The sequence below is a fragment of the Tyto alba genome, unplaced genomic scaffold, assembly GCF_018691265.1.
Source record: "Tyto alba isolate M040663 unplaced genomic scaffold, T.alba_DEE_v4.0 Super-Scaffold_42, whole genome shotgun sequence".
NCBI classification, from domain to species: domain Eukaryota; kingdom Metazoa; phylum Chordata; class Aves; order Strigiformes; family Tytonidae; genus Tyto; species Tyto alba.
The window spans coordinates 34,321,913-34,338,808 of record NW_024881318.1 but is presented as its reverse complement, the minus strand read 5'-3'; the positions used below and the strand labels follow the sequence as shown (position 1 = coordinate 34,338,808).

The window sequence follows — 16,896 nt, the reverse complement described above, 5'->3', positions numbered from 1 at the left end:
ACATTGTAGGTTGCTCACTATTCTACCTCTCCATGGCCTTTTTCTAGATCCAGCTCAGTGTAAAACACCGAAGTCCTCCTTGAAAAAGTGACTGGAGTTTACGTCTTCTCTGCCCGCACACCTGTGTACACTACACTTCGCACACACTTTGTACACGAAGATGCATGTCTTTATGCTCTCTTTCTAGATTGACTTTTGAGAGTTTTTCTCTATGCACTAACAGTATTCAAGGGATAGACAGCATAGCCCTCACACAAGAGGATCTACAAAGAGCGTCGTTGTATTTTTACAGAGATTAACTTTTCTGGTTTTCTACAGTGTGACTGTTTTTAAAGGGGACATATTGTGCAGGAAACAAACAAAAAAAAAAAAAAAAAAAAAACAAACAAACAAAAAAAAAAAAAGAAAAAAAAGAAAGAGCAAAGTTTACTTTCACAGGGCACATAGTTCTGCTCAGTGAGGCTGAAGAATGCCACCCTTGGCAGCGGGAGCCTGCTGGAGGCTTCTGGTGAAACACAGGCACGGAGACCCGCATCCCCAGGACGTGTGTGTTGGAGCCGAGGTGTCGCGGACGCCTGGGTGCCTACAGCTGCCACCAAACATGGGTGTCAAGAACGGCAAACCTGGGAGGAATTCAGGCTTTTAAATCCCACCTCAGGTGTCCACAGCTTAAGTAGTTCTGCAGAAGCACGTGTATTTCACTTAACTTGCTTCTGCCTTTGCACTTCAGCCAACATGTTTAGGATACAGGAGTAGTTATGCAGATTCAAGACCTGCAAGGGAAAAAAGAGATGAGCAGAAGTTTTCCACATTTTAAGAGTCATTTGAGAGGGCATTCGCGACGGGCACTTGACCACAACCAGGGAAAGCTGAGACGGAGCGCCGGGCAGAGGGCACGGAGCGTGTCTCGGAGTCGGTGGGGAGCCGAGAGCCGGAGGAGGGAGGCCGAGGGTGGGGCGCGCCTCCACCGAGGCGTGAGGAGCCCCACAGGGGGCGGAAGGAGCGGGGAGTCCTGCCCGAGGGCACAGGCAGCGCCCGCCGGCGGGCCGGGGGCAGCGGCGGCTCCTCCCGCGGCTCCCCCCGCGGCGGGGCCGGGGCGGGGGCCGGGCCGGCGGTGGTGACGCGGCGCCGCCCTCAGCCCATAAAAGGGCGGGAGGCGGGCGGCGGCGGCGGCGGCAGCGCGGGCGGCACGCGGCGCGGCGGCGGTTGGGCGCGAGGCCGGGCGGTTGGGAGGCCGGTGGCGCCATGGGGGCCAGGCTGCGACTCCTCTGCGCCGCAGCGGCACTGCTGTGCGCGGCACCGCCGCCGGGTCAGCCCGGAGCCCCCGGCGCGGCGGCCGCCGCCGTGCTGCCCGCCGGCGAGGGGGACGGGTACGGGGTGAAGCTGTGCGGCCGGGAGTTCATCCGCGCCGTCATCTTCACCTGCGGCGGGTCCCGCTGGAAGCGGCTCTCCCTGCTGGCGATGGAGCCGGCGCCCGCGGCCGGTGAGTGTCGGAGGAGCGGGCGGGGCGAGGCCGGCAGTCGCTGGGGCGCGATTAGCCGGGACAGCCGGCGAAGTTGTCGGTCGGCCCGGAGGCACGGATTGCTCCGCACCGCGCCGAGCAGCCCTGCTGGCGGCCGAGCCTCACCCAACTCTTTCCATTTAAAAGCCCCCAGAAGCGATAAATTACGCTTTTTCCTTCTGAGGCGTGCGGGGAGGTGTGATGTACCCGTGGAAGCGGTAGGGAAGTGCCTGTTGCTATGGCTTCGCTCCTTCCCCAAAGCTCTGTAACTTCGGGCTCTGCCGACCGGCTTCGGTTTTCCCTCCCTGCCAGGCGCTTTAAAGCTGTGCTCCTCGTCCTCCTCGGCCGTGCATGATAGGGGCATTACAGCATGTGGAACCGTTTAGGCTTTTTATCGCTCGCTTGTGCTGCTCTGTACAAAAGTGTCAGCACGTTGGAGGATGGATGGGACGCTGGTGCTTCAGGTTACAACTTAAATAGCAAGAACTGCTTTAGGGATATTTGCTGTTAATGGGTAAAATATTCCTCAGATAATTTTACTGTCGCCTGTTCCAAGTCCGATATTTTAAGAAAGTGTAAGCAGATGTTTTCTGGGCTGTGTTCTTAAACTGCAGTAGTGTAGCAGTAATTTTACGTGATGATTCTCATTTATGTTGATACTTTGCATAGTGAAAATAACATTTTTAACAAGGACAAAAGATGGAATTATGGCTAAAATGTGCAATGCAAGAGCTGCTTTTTTTTTCTTGCTTAAACATGCTGTTAATGAAATAATAATTGAACCTCGGGCAGTTAATGAAGCCAGTATTCTGGATTTCTTGGGAGTTTTTTGCCTTTTTTTTCTTTCTCCTCCCCTCCATAGATTGAGTGGAAGATAAAAGTTACCTTTGTGATTACAACAAATTACATATCTGCAGCCTCTGCTGGGATTGTGTTCTTTCCCAGCAAACTTTGTTTTTATTAACAGTGGTGCCAGAGAGCATCAGTCACTAGGAGTCCCCACTGTGCTGCACGCTGTCTAAAAGTCTTCCCTGACTCAAAAGACGGCTAAATAGCAGTTACTGTCTAATTAGTAAAGTAGCTACAACCACTTTTATTTTTGTACATATTTGGGAAGCTGTTCTATCTGAAAGCTAGCTTACATATATTAATTAGACATATTAAGATAAATATAACATTCACTGGATGTTCTCAAGTTCAGCTTTCTGAAACAATAAAAAAAAAAAACTATTAACAGCATCAAGACCACATGACAAACACGTTGGAATTTTTTTTTAAGAATTGAAGGAGTTGCTTTTCTTCAGCTGAAGTAAGCAATGCCACGTCTTTCAGAAGTAAAACTAAGAAAAGCCGTATGAGGTGAAACGCAGTAGAGCTGGATTTTTGAGAACACTTCAGTCAGTGAGACAAAGCATGTTTCTAAGTAAACTCTGCAAGCCTCTGCTATGTCTTAAGAAATTAGTGGAAATCATTGGCTGAAAATAGCCATAGAAAAATACCATCTATCAGAAGCAGTTTATGGACAATATTTGCTTATTTAGTCTGATACTTAGTCCTCCTTACATTTGTTCTTCATATGATGGTACTTTGTGTGATTATGCGTGGGAGAAGAGTGATGTAATACAATTCATGAGCCATGTGACGTAGATCTGTGGTTTCTGGGTATATGTCTTTGCAACAAAATTTTGTTTCTACAGAAATATCGAGACTTCTAGATCAGTAATGCTGCAGTTGTGATAGGGTGTCTATACCTCAGTCACGGTTGTAGCTGTGTACTCTCCACGTCTAACAGGCAGCATAGCCTTTAAAACATAAAGATTCCCCTAGAAGTAAGCTGTATGGTGGAGTGGAAACTGCAGTACTGACAGTTTTAAATAACAGTGCTTTGCTTGTTACTGACTGAAAGGTTTTTATTGCTACTTCTTAGAGCTACGTGCTCCTTTTGATCCTCGTACAACCTGAACTTAGTCTTCTCTTTAAACAGATTCTGCACGAACAGCAAGTAACAAACTACTGGGAAACTTCAAGGTGCAACCAAATTTGGGTCCTGAAGTGGAGCAGCTGCAGAGAAGCAGCCCATTTCTAGGATGGGAGACATTTAAGGATCTGTATAGTTTAAATGACTATAACGAATATGTACCTGTGGCAGACAACTTCAAAGAACTTGTTCGCCAGGTTGAAGAAGCTGTCAGCTCCCCTGCTGACAGTGGAGGAACAGGAGTTGCAAACCCCATGGGATCAAACAGTTATCTTTGGGCCAGCTATCCCAGAAGAAAACGTGAATCTCTGGGTTTGGCAGGAATGTGTTGCAAATGGGGCTGTACAAAAGCTGAAATTAGTACTATATGCAGAGTTTAAAATCCTCTCTGCACTTATGCATGAAATTAATGTTTGTTGCAGTGCCACTTGATTGAATACTGTACGGAGGAAGAAACTCTCACTGTGTTCTATTTTGTCTGTATGTGCCAGTCAATACTGCTGGTTTTCCTAAAAAAAAAAAAAATCCACTAGTGTAATTGTAATGACTTTTTTTTGCTGTAACTTTTAGTCTGTATTTTTTATTAAGTCTTTCAATGTCAAGTCTTTACACTTATATTACAAATGTATTATATCTTTGTAACACTTTAGGAAGAACTTCAATGTTTCATTAAAGTGTAGTTATACTAAATGTTACTGAATAGTTATTTCTCTTTCAGCAGAACATCTAGCGCTGTTCTTAAAATGAGAATCATGGTACAAAGCTGTACAAAAAGGGTATTTTGCCAGTTGAAGCTCCACTTGTGATAAATAATAGAAGAATTTTGCTTTCGCTAAAAGTAACTAAACAATTACTTCTTAGGCTAAAGCTATTATTAGTACAATGATCCAAATTTTAAGAAAAGTAAAAGACTTTACTGGGAAAAGAAAAGGGGGGAATTGATCTGAGGAAACACCAGTCTAACAGCCCCCCCTCCTTGGGATGCTCACCCGATGGTCCATATCAAAGGGTGGTAACTCCTTTGCAATGGAATGAGAAAAAACAGGGTGGGCCATCTCTGGTATCCCTTGTCCTTGAGATAGGAGAGGAACTGAAACCACTGGGCCATAAAAGACAAAGGAGCTGCAAATTGGCCCAGACTTGAAGGACAAGGTGTACGTACATACGTGACCACAGGACTGAAGAAAGAAGAAGATAAGATTGTAGAAGAAGCCAGGAGGCGTGCCGAAGGTGTTGAAACCGGCAGCTGTGTGGATAAAAGGGGGTTTGAAACTTAAACAATTTGGTGAGCCTGGACGGAGCTGCGACTCCTCGGCCACCCCAGCGCTGCATTTACTCTCTTACCTTAATAAAGATTCATTAATCCATATTTGGATGTGATTTGCCTTAATCTACCTATAACACACTCACCACTGACTCAGCTTGCTGATTATTTTGAACGTACTTTTTCCATTTCCTTGTAACTGCAGAATTGTTCTATGCAATATTGTCTTTCTAGAAACTTTACCACAATACAACACTTGCAGCCTAAATACTTCTTCATATTCATGAATGGGCTTAAATATTTAGCCGTGAAGTATTAACACTTTAATTATTCCTTGTTTACCTTCCCCATTGTTTTTTTATTACCACTGCTAATAAAAAAACAATGATAGTGTTGGATGTATTTCAATTAACTTATTCTACAGACACTCAGACATCTTCCTGCATGTGCTTAACAGTATGCTGGTCTACACTACTTCAGATTTATTTCTAAGTTTCTAATTGCTACTGTATTTATAAATAGCTAATTTAATCTTTGTAGTTGCTAAACTTTTTGCCTGCCTGGCTCTTTTTCTCAGCTATAACAAGTTGTATTTCTAGCTATCTTGTTGATGACTTGAGTTTTGGGGGTTTTTTTCTGACCTTTATGATGCTGATAACAGCTTTTTAGCAGAAGTTGACTTAGAGTATACTTCATAGCTTAGACTGCACAGCTATTACCTTTGGCTTCATTCTTCAAATTGTCTTTCAAAAAGTGTTCTTTGTTTGAACTACTGCTTAGTGAGATTATTGCATCACTTCTTTATTCCTTTTCCTAAGATGATATTGCTATTTCAGCAATTAAGTATCTATTAATGCTTTTTTTTTTTTTTAAACCTTATCAATTTTATTCACTAGAGCCTGGGCAGAATGGGCTTTCACTACGAATGTTGTCATCCTCCAGCTGGAAAGCACCATCTCTTCTGTCACTTAGCAAGAAATGAGTTTTCTTCTTCCACACTGTTGTTGTAGTGACTGTAAGATGCTCTTTGTCACTCTGAGTGGAGGAGATAACTGTAAAGTTGCGCAAGAGTTTTCAACAGGCTAGCTAAACTTCTATACCTTAGCTTCCAGCAACTTCACAAATAGTTTTGGGTTTGAAGACTCCTAGTTTAGATCAGGATTTCCTAGAAGAATACAGGAGGGGTTTGAAGGGAAGTTTTTCATATTTTTGAGTAGGATCCAGGGCTTTGGAAGTTAAGATTCCTTAGTGAGATGAAGACTAAATGGTACCTAGAAGCCTTAAGAAAAGGGAAAATGTGAAAATGCCATGCTTGATGAAACTGAAAATTCACCTATATGAATTTTTCATCTTGATAGAAAATTTTCTGGTTTTAGAAGCTTTTTAAAAGGAACATGGCAAAAGAAGAATATGGTGTTTATTCTAATTGCTTGCTCCAGTAGCACTGGTTTGGTCAGGTACACAACTTGCATATGCAGTGATCAGGCTTTCTTACATCCTGACTGAAACAAAGATGTAGTTAAAATCTTAAATGTGTGAGCCTTTGTCTTGAACAGAACAATCTGGAGTTTAACTTGACAGGTTAGACTTAACCTGTTGATAAAACTATAAATAGTTTAAGTAGAAATTAGTGTTCAAGATCAACTGGTTCATGCTGAGACAGAATTATAAATAGAAAAATCAGTCTTTATCTGACGTAAACAGGCATTTTTCAGAAGTATGAGTCAAGATAAGTCAGGATGCATAACCCAGAGAAATGGTGAAATTTGTGTTTCCATCTGGTTTCTTAACAGACCTCATCATATTCTGTAACAGCTTTAGCAGGTCAGCTGTGACACAAATCCATGACACAGACTGAAATTCAGCCTGTGTTTTAGAGTAAGAAAGTATTTGATTCTGTGTATACACTAGAGTGTGCAAAGAATTTCTTGGTGTTAATGCAAATTGAATTTTCAAAGATCTCCAAGGTTTTCTTTGTGGGTAGGCCATATTTTATAATGGTTTATTTGGACTATCGCCAAAGATGACAATTATGTGTCATTCGATTGCAACAGGTCTAGAGGATGCTGTCTGTTCTTGCTCACATGACTTAACGTCCAAACACACTTTTTAAGACCAGAAGCGAAACTGTTAAGTAAAATGAGGTGTCTACCTACTTGCATGGGCATGGGGTAAGCAAACATATTTTGGGGTAGACGGCTCAAAACTTAAAATAACTGCTGAGTTGGCATATTGATCCAAACAGCAGACCAAAAGGATATTGTCTCTTGGTACTCCCACATATGTATAGCAGCATAAACATAAGCACAACAATATAAACCAACACACCGTGCTTACCATGACAACTGTTCAGAAACATGCATTTTTTCACAAGAAATAAGCTTTTTTTTTTTTTTTTTTTTTACGTCCATTTCATTCGCAGCACAATTAGCCATTGAGAAAAGCACTGTTTTAGCAACTTGCTACTTACAGAAATTGCAGTCCCATTGATGTAGTCTTAACCCACAGAAAGTGTCCAATTTCTGGGTAAACTTAAGAAATATGAACTATTTTCTCAATGGTTATTTTGAGTTCATGAGTAGAAAATGATATATCAGTATATTCCCATATTAGCACTGTTATTTGTGTCTGCAAGAGTTTATTATTCTGGATGATTTGGGAATATTTTTTTCACTGTGGGTGTAGTCTGATTCAGGTCTGACTGAATTCCTTAAGCAATGCCTGAAGACATGGGAATAATCTGCAGCAGTATATGCAACAGGTTTCCCTGCTATTGCTTTGTTTACAACCTGACAGAACTCTTCATGTAAAGCAATAAGCAATGTGAAGATTGTGATATAGCTAGAGCCAAGTGCCTCAAATGATGATGAGGTGTAAGTCTGACCATAGGTGGAATGCTAAAAGTGCTGCAGAAGGATATCTAACAAATATCAGAGACCTAGAGAACATGGCTTGCTTCAAAGTTTAGTTCTATTTGGTCAGTTACTTACTTTGCCAGCAGTTTAAACCATATGGGAAAAATCTAGATTCCTGAGTTACTGAAGCAGATGTGCTATCTTCTTTTTTTTTTTTTTTTTTTTTTTTAATCTCCATGGTTAGGCAGCAAAGAAGTTAACCTTTATTTCTACATTCTGGCAAAGCCAGAGACAGACTTAGAGTTAGCACTCTGAATTTTTGGAGGACTTTCTGAGACCACCATCTTTCCTCCTCAGCAGGCAGCAGAGACTCAGTAGAAAATGCAAATTCTTTTCCTACTCAGCAAAACAGAACCTGGCTAGATTTCTATCCCATCTGCTGCTCTGCAGTCACTCACCAGTATCAACAACTAGCTCAAAGATGGGCCTTTTCTCATTTGTGCCATGTTGCCATCGCATGAGGAATTGGTTTTTTCATTGTATAGCTTTTCTATATCTTGGGAACAAACACCAGAGCTGTTGGCTTTTTTCCCTGGATTTTAGCTCCAACAGAGTTACTTGACTGTTACTCTGACTGCTTTGTGCCACCTGCTTTGTGGTCAGGTCTTGATACCAAATTCTGCACTGTCACAGTAAGCGTGTCCAGTACTGTTTTCTGACCCATATACTCTAGAGAACCAGCACTGATAGGAAGGAAAGTAAATTTGCTAATCTGTGCATCCACCTCTTTTCTTCCACCTAACCTCCCTGCTATTTACATTTTAACTGGAAGTTTCCTGTACTTGATTGGCGGTGCTAAAAGTTCCTCAGTTGCAACCTACTCTCATGTTTTAACCTTAAGGTGTGTAAAGCTAGATGTGTAGCTAGGACTCTTCAAGAGCACACCATTGTCAAGCCATTTGGGAGAGGTGGCATCTCTCTCATGTACAGAAACTCTGATGAGAACCAAAACCCGGCTTCCAGCCTTTGTGCTTTGAAAACTTCTGGGTAATGCCCTTCAAAGTGCACCAGCCAAACAGGCCCCAGCAGAACATGCCTCTTTGACTTGTCTGGATCATCTTCTCTGGATTATACTGTTTGACCTGAGATTCCCCAAGTCCTTGCAGTTTCCGTGAAATCTCATCCAACAAGTGATGCATCTGTTCTGACACTGAGGAATGCCTCTTCAGGAACTCTTTTGTCCAGACAAGCTGAAAGTGAACTGCAGTAAGGTCACACTTTCTGCCTCTGCACCACGACTGGACCACCATGGCTTCAGCTCTCCTGGTATCACTCTTCAGTGGCGTAGTCAGCACTAGCGTGAAGTTGTTCCCTGTGTCAGCAACCTGGTGTGCGGAGTTTGGCTGTGGCTATATGCTTCTGGCACTGCAGGAGCTATTGGCACTAGGCTGTAGCGTTACAGCTGTTCCACGTGGGAATTGAGCTGCCACTGAACAGCCCTACGGTGGGGCAGGCGGGAGGCAGTTAGGCGGTCCCCTGGACTTAACTCTGCCGGCGCATGGGGGTGGTAACTGGGGCTGGTCTCAGGTGATTGTATGGAGATGTGTGAGATGAGATGAGTAAAAAGCCCGTCCCGTGCTTGGTTTGCTCAGTACATTAAGCTTAGCGATGTCAAATGGTTTGATGTTACTTACCCCGACCCACACAGAAGGGTACTGTTATTTCAGTGCGTGTTTTCCATTACTAACCTCATCCACCAGGCTGAGGGCCTACTAAGGCGGACTCATCAGGTTCCATGTGGGAAAGCAAACACTTTCCTGGTGTTGAATTGGGCTTTCTCATCTGAAACAGCCACCCAGCCGCTCACTAACAAAAGGCTTTGGGGCATCGACAAAAGCCACAGGAGAGCATAAGCACTTAAGAAATAGCAATGTCTGTGAAGGTGAGATGGCTTTAAAATTAAAATTCAACTAAGAACCAGTTTTAAGGATTTTAAGTTTAGAATGAAAAATCTAACAATCTTTTATAAGTGCCTTTCCCTTAGGCACCTCGGCAAAACTTTTCAGTCTCTCCAAAACATCTTTTTATTCAAATTATTATCTTTATCTTGATCCCTTTTGTCTGTATTTTTGGATCTTCAAATTGCACGGTTCAACAGAGAAGAAAATGTTAAACGTACTCTGCATGCATCACAAATGATGCAATGGAAAATTTAAAATTTTCAGTCAGTCTTGGGTCTTGAACTAGTGCATCTGTGGAGATAAATTTGATTATACAGAAAAGAGTTCTCAAATAATTTTTTCTTTGTAATAATGAGCAATAATAAGAATGTAATTATGTGGGATTACTCTAATAAATACACCTGCCAACTTGCAAAAGACTCAGAAGAATGGAAATGTGAGGAGAGGCATAAACTGGATTAGGTATGTCAGAAGAAAAAAAGGATTTTATTGCAGAGTTGTATCAGAATTGCTGAAATTCAGACTACCTAAACAAGTATAGCAAAAAAATCCTATTTGAGTTTGAAGTGTGTGATCAGTATATATTTTAGGTACATACAATAAATTTTAGCCAAATGGTGTGTGTTTGAACACTGCATGGTAGGAAAAAATTAACATCGTATTTCATTCCCTCTGTAATACAGCTGCCATCATATTTCTGACTTCTTAAAAAGAAAAAAAAATGCTACAAATGTAATAGTTATTAGTGATTTCGCTTTGCCACTATAATCTCGTCTACTGTTTTACTGAACTTAAACAACTAATTTTAACTTTAGTCTTTATATATACATATAAAATTTTTACAGAGCTTTTGTAAAACTTTTTAAAGAAATTAAATATTAACAAAACATATTTAAATTAGTCAGATATAACTGAGTACATAGCTCAAATGTATTGCAATTCATTTAAATTGCAGTAATTTCCCCCAACAAGAGCTCCAGTTAGCAATCATCTAGTGTATTATTGAGTATATCTAACTTGAATGATGAAACAACAGGTGCTAAACAGTTACATCAGGAGGAGTTGAAAAGAACAGCTATTAAATGTGGATATGAGCCGTGTTGCCTGAGCTACAGCTGATTAAGCTCTAATCAGATCAATGGGCTTTTCTAACTGTGTAATTAAAAACTGTCTGTCAGGTCACTATTAGAAGTGGCTTCTCCTCAGAAAGACCGACCTATCAATTAAAAAGGTAAATCAAACTTATCATCTAGTTCATGTACAGCAGGTTCTGTATGGGAAGTGTGGAGCTTACAAATAAGCACATGCAGGTTCTTACCTCTTACCAATGAATGGATCTCTGAAAAGACCTTGAATAAAATTTAAGGTTAAACCTAAGCTTGACTTCAGCTTTTGACAGAAGAACATCTGACATAAGGGCATAAATCCTTCTATTCACATAGCCAAAGATATTGCTATTTGAAAGGATGTTTTGATAGCGAATGAAGGGAAAAAAAAAAAGTTTCCAAAGGTTAAAAGAACTTCTCCATTGAGGACTGAACAGGTTTGAATCCCACTGCAAACTGAATTCCTAAAGGGGGGAGAGGACAGAAGAGTTTGGCAAATCTTTGAGAAATCACAGGAGAGTCCCAAAGGTGAGAGAATACCAAATTCCTTAGATGTGAGGAATGTCAAGTGGATTTTAAAGGAACTGATGTAGGTATCTCTCCAAGTATAAATGTATAGTTTATACTAATGGACAAAGAGATTGAATCAGGTGATCACAATCACCTTTTATCTTACCACATACCACTTACTAAGTACCCCGAATTGATAGTTTTCTGCTATTTATAAAGAAGTCATAATTATGAGGTCCTGTAAAATGGACTAGGGTTTTTTAATATCTTTTCAGATCTACCTCTCCTGCCATACTGAAGTTATTCTTGAGCAATATTTATCCAATATGCCGTGAGGATTCCATAACTCTACAGGAAATCTATTCCAGTGACTACCTTTTCTTGCTCTTAAAAAGTCTTTTCAGATTCTAATATACTTTTCTATAGTCTAAACACATTGCTCTTTGTCCTACACTTGCTGTATAAAATGTCTTTCTTTCAGCTTTACTGCTACCTTCAGATAGCTGAAGACTTCTGCAAGTTCTTGCCTCACTCTTCTTTGCTCTGCATAAAACAGCTGCTGGTTCAGCATACTTTCTTCATAAGCCATATTTTCTACATCTTTGATAATTCTTGTTACTGTTTTACAGACTTTCTCCTTCCTGAATTGTGGTGTCCAAAACTGAGCATGGTACTGTAGGCCTTATTTGTTCCTAGCAGAAGAAATATTTCACATATCTTACAGCTAAAATTTGAATTTATATATACTCATATGATGTTTGCCTGGTTTTATAATATGATTTTGTTATCTCATTCAGTGATCACCTACAACCCCAGATTCTTCCATAGAGCCAGACATCGCTTGTATTTATGCTTTCAATTGTTACTAAACATAGGAAATATTTTCCCTAATTTTTAGAGATTGGTCTGAACTCTTCTAACATAATTCCATTCCCTTCCTCCTTAATGTCACCTGCAAATTCTGCTGCAACTTTTCTCTAGTTCTTTCTGCATCTTCATTGCTTCTGTTCCCTCATGCAAGCAATTGATGAAAATGTCAAATAGTACTAGACCAAAGAGAGGATGCTCTGAACTCAGCTTGGCCTGTCTCTCCTCCTTGACAGCACACCTCTGATAAATGGCTGGAATACCATACTAAGAAGGTCTGACATTACTCCTCTTATTAACATTTTATTTCAGTTTGTGTTACCCTGGATTATTTAGAAGGATTGTCGGGTTTGATTTTTTTTTTTTTTTTAAATCCATGATAGTTCTTCATCATCTTTCAAAGTACCTGCATAAGGTTTATTTGACTGTTTGCTACATTTCCTCTTGCCCCCCGAATTACAGTCAGACTGACTGATCTGTAATTCTCTGTCCACTTCTTAAACAGAGTTTATATATTTTTTCCTACCACCTGAAAGCTCTCTTGTCCTCTGAATTCCCACAGGTAACTACCGATGATTCTGCGGTCTCAGCCTGGGGGATGCAAACACGCAGCTTGAACGAGCCTGCTCTGCATCATTCTTTCCTTAGCTGTGGTGGATACCCCTGACCCATGGCCGTGCTTCTGTTTGGGCTAAGGTGCAACAGGCCTCATGTCCTGTGTGGTCATGTCCACACACAAGGGAGTGAAGGTGCCTCAGAAAAATATTTCAAAACCCAAAAATTCAAGCTGACCAACATACAACACAAAATACCAGAGCTAAAACAAAGTCATCAAACTTGTCTATACTACCGACTAACAGCCAACTACTTCACCCCATAAATACTACCATCGGGATGAACCCAGCTGGAGATCTCCTTGAACTGCAGCTGGTCTGCACGCCAGGTGACTCTCTCATTGAGCAGGGACACCTCTCAAGGCTTGAGATCCCTTTCTTGAGACTAAGCGATCCTTCCTCGCCCAAGGTGGAAGGATCCCTTACTCCCAGTAGAGCCTCAATAACTGACAGATAGGATGTTGAATTAATACTAATGTAACATTACTAATCCATGTACCTACTCAATAGTATTATAAACATTGCATAATTCCATTAGGCATAAACTATTATCCAGGTCTGAGACTAAGATTTGACTTAGCTGCACCTGGGCTCCATAAGGAGTTTAGAAAGAAAGGGGGGTCTACTCTGAACGTCATGACTCAACGGGAGGGTCCTCCTTCCTCTGCATCTCCTGTCTCTGTGTAAATCATTCTAACTCAATTCTCCTTTGTATGTTTCTTTCATGCAGTAATTAATAACCCAAACCTTGCCATTAAACTTACTGAACCTTGTCAAAACACTGTCAAATTCCATCAGATTTGTTGAACTCTGTTGTATTATTATTTTACCTCAGTAAGACATATTGCTGCTTCTCTCTTTTGAGTGAGGGGCATTCCACGCATCCACCACATTAGCCTAGTCTCAGTTCTCAGCCCTAAGTCACTGGTGCAGTTGTGCTAGTTGACTGCACTTGGTAATTTCATCGGAGCATGTGGGGGAGGCATCAGATACTTCCCCCCGCCCCCCTTCTCTGTGTTATGATTTGTTTTAACACTCCTTTATTTTCTAAAAATGATGACTACCTCATGGTCATTCTTTCTTACGATGCTCATCATGTCCACATTCTCTGCCAGATCTTTTGTAGTGTTTGTAGTTAAATAGCACACTCCCCTCCAGTTGTTTTCTTTGTCTTTAGCAGAGTGCTTCAACACCCTTCCAGAATTTTCTGGGTAGTCTGTGTCCTTCTGTATTGCTTTCTCATCAAAATGATAACTGAAATTTCCCATTAGTATGAAGTTTTCATGTTTTTGATAAGCCCTTTGATCACCCAGAGAAAGACTCATCTCCATTATCTTATTTATTTATTGCCTACTGTAGTCCCTTGCATGACAGCAATATTGCTTTTACAGAGACATGTTTAGTCACTCTAGTCTGCAACAACCCTTCTGGACTAAAGAATAAACACAGACATCCTTGAAATAGACTTTTAGTCTTGTCTATCTTTCCTGAACAAACCATATTTGTCTGTATGAAGTATCCAACCAAATCTCTGTCATGCCAATTAAGATATGATTTTGAATAGGATTTAAGACATCTAGCCATTCCTGTTTGTTACTTTCTTGCATTCCTATGTAATAAGCTAATTATAGTGTGTGTGTATATACATATACTCGTTATTTATTAGTATATAACGAACAATAGTATAGAATTAATATATATTTGTATATAAAGAACTAAGATATTTCTGCTTACCTCTCTCAATACCACATTAGGAAAAGACTTCCCTCCACATCTAAGTCTTCATACTGATTGCTGTCTTGTACGTGGCTCCGTCGTTTGTGTCCTTCCTGCAGCTGGTCCCTGCTGCGCTCCTGCAGGGGAAATCCCAGGGGAATGCAGGTTGGTGGGATCTCAGGAGGGCTCCAGTCCCACAGCCTGCCCACAGCAGGCTCAGCTGCAGGGTCAGGCCAGGCTCCTCAAGGCGTTACCCAGACAGGGCTTGAAAACTCCCCAAGTTGGGAGGGAGGCGGCACAGCTTCCTGGCACCCGGGCCCCACTGCTGGGCTGTCCTCATGGGCAAAAGGCTTCTTGTCTCCCACCTGAGCCTCTCGTGTTTCACTTTGTCACCATCATCTCTCACTGTGTGCTGTTGTGAAAAGCCTGGCTCCTTTATGACTTCTTCACTGATAGCAGAGGGTCTGCGTCATGGGGGTTTTTTGGACCCTCCGTTTACCTATTCGGGCCAACTAATTTAGTTTTGCTGTAATCTAAGTTTATGGTTAGATTTAAGGTCAAATGAAAATTTTAAGAGATTATTGGATGCTGCAAGTCTGAAAGAGAGAATAATTTAGCCAAGTTAGGAACATCAGTGAAAGTTCACTTACATATACTTCCATGCAAAAGGATTAGACTATGAATAGAACACGTTTTTTTGGAGCCCAAGTCACTGTGATTTAATGAGACTTGAAATTTGAATAGGAACACAGCTCTGATCATCACTGGAGACTATTTATTAACACACTCTCCTAATTGATAATGATTTTCAGCTTCCAATATAGCCTTTCTTTGTGGCCTGGGACCCTATACAAGCTCAAATCCAGCTCACTGACATATTTTGAGATGGATACTGTTGCCTGAGTAAAGTTTTGAACAAGCTTGGAACCACAATGGGGGTAAAAGCTTATGTGTGCTTAAAGGTGGATTGACAAACCTGTAATTACTGGGGGTCTGCCAAAAGGAGAGGCTGAGGGAGACAGCAAGAAAATGTAAGGTATTCTCCCTCATATAAATTTTAGGAAGATTCCCAGGAATTGCAGGGTAGTCTAAAAATCCTTGAAAAGAGGATGTGTGGACCTTAAAGGATGAGGTTCTAATGAATAAAAAGTTCATTCCATGACGAATGTGTGTATCCATTTGAAGATATCTGCACTCTGCACCTTTAGGAGCCAATGCAGACAAACAGCCGAGGGGATAGACAGGAAGGTTTACCTACGCACTCTTCAGTGCCAGGCTGGAAGTCATCTAAGTTTCCAAAAGCAAAGCTGAGAGTGCTTCTCTTACATCAGGCCACTGAACCTGCAAAACCTAAACCAAGGTTAAAAGTTAAATAAAGTTAGACTCATGTTTGGCAAACAGGGTCTGTCTGGTTGCTGGGCATCTGGAACAATGAGCAAGACTATGACTTTTTCCATGACCTCTTCAGTTCATGAGTCTTCTGATTTAGATACACAAACATGGTTCTCTCTCTCATGCAGTACTCAATGAGGGTGGGACAGATCCAAGAGACCTTGAGCTGAGAGACTTAAGATGAATGCTGGTAATGTAGGAAATCTGGCAAGGTGTGAAAAGCACCAGATGCTCCTCTGAAGTGGAGGAGCAGCAATACTGCTACAAACCTTAAGAGGTTCTGAAAAGTTGCCTAAGTTGTTCAAGTAACCTGGCCCACATTGTTCATTGTATCAGGGCTGGAAGGATCTGCAGGATGAATCTTCCCTCCCCTCAAACCAGCAAGGTGTCCTAGCTTTCATCAGCCCATTCTAGAATACACCAGCCCCTTATGTTACTGAAAAACTCCAGGACCAACAGTTGTCACACTTTAGCAGGACAGGAATGTTGACCTGCCTACTGGCCTCCTCCTCTCAGGAGCCCTGATTTATCAATAAGAGACTCCACTGCTCACCACCCTTTTCCAAGTTTAAGTTTTTTCTACCACAACTAAAACATTTTAACTGGTCTTCTGGTGTTGTTTCACCTTAATTTAACCCAAGGGGATCACAGAACCTTCATGACTTCCCTGGGCTCCCACTCTGGGTCGTAACACATGTGCTTTGGGATCTGCCTGCGCATTGACCCGATGGCAAAAACTGTGGATCAGTTACTAGGCACGCAAACCTCCTCCGAAACCCCCTTGAAGCACGCAGCTCTTGTTTTCGCCTGCTGTGGCCACCACCCTTTCTGCCACTCCCGGGACTCCCGGCACAGAGCGCCCTGCCAGCTGCTGTGCACAGGGTGGGGAGGCAGAGCCCCACCACGCTGGGTGCCGGCCTCCCGCATGCCCTGGCAGCTCAGGCACGGCGAGGCAGCACCAGCGAGTGCCCAGCTGCCCAGAACTCCTTTGTTCGACTGCCGCTTTCTTCTGTTAAGTGCTATAAAGCTTCTGAGTTAGCATTGCTTCAAACAGCTCCAATGCTTCTTAGAAGGCATTGAAGTAGCACTATGGTTTTGTAGATACTGTTAAAAAAATAATCTGTTTTATGTC

General features: G+C 41.9%; 1 protein-coding gene across 1 annotated transcript; it reads left to right on the top strand.

Moving 5' to 3' along the window:
- Positions 1-1,206: 1,206 nt before the first annotated feature.
- Positions 1,207-4,319, top strand: LOC122154652 (relaxin-3-like). The gene is made up of 2 exons (XM_042804830.1): positions 1,207-1,483; positions 3,486-4,319. The coding sequence occupies exons 1-2, from the start codon at positions 1,246-1,248 to the stop codon at positions 3,857-3,859; spliced, it is 612 nt and encodes a 203-aa protein (XP_042660764.1). The 5' UTR covers positions 1,207-1,245; the 3' UTR covers positions 3,860-4,319.
- Positions 4,320-16,896: the final 12,577 nt, after the last annotated feature.

Bases quoted from the DNA above. Each gene is read 5' to 3' on its own strand.
- LOC122154652 (XM_042804830.1), top strand. From the start codon at position 1,246: ATGGGGGCCAGGCTGCGACTCCTCTGCGCCGCAGCGGCACTGCTGTGC. The intron at 1,484-3,485 runs GTGAGTGTCGGA...CTCTTTAAACAG, and splicing joins GGAGCCGGCGCCCGCGGCCG to ATTCTGCACGAACAGCAAGT.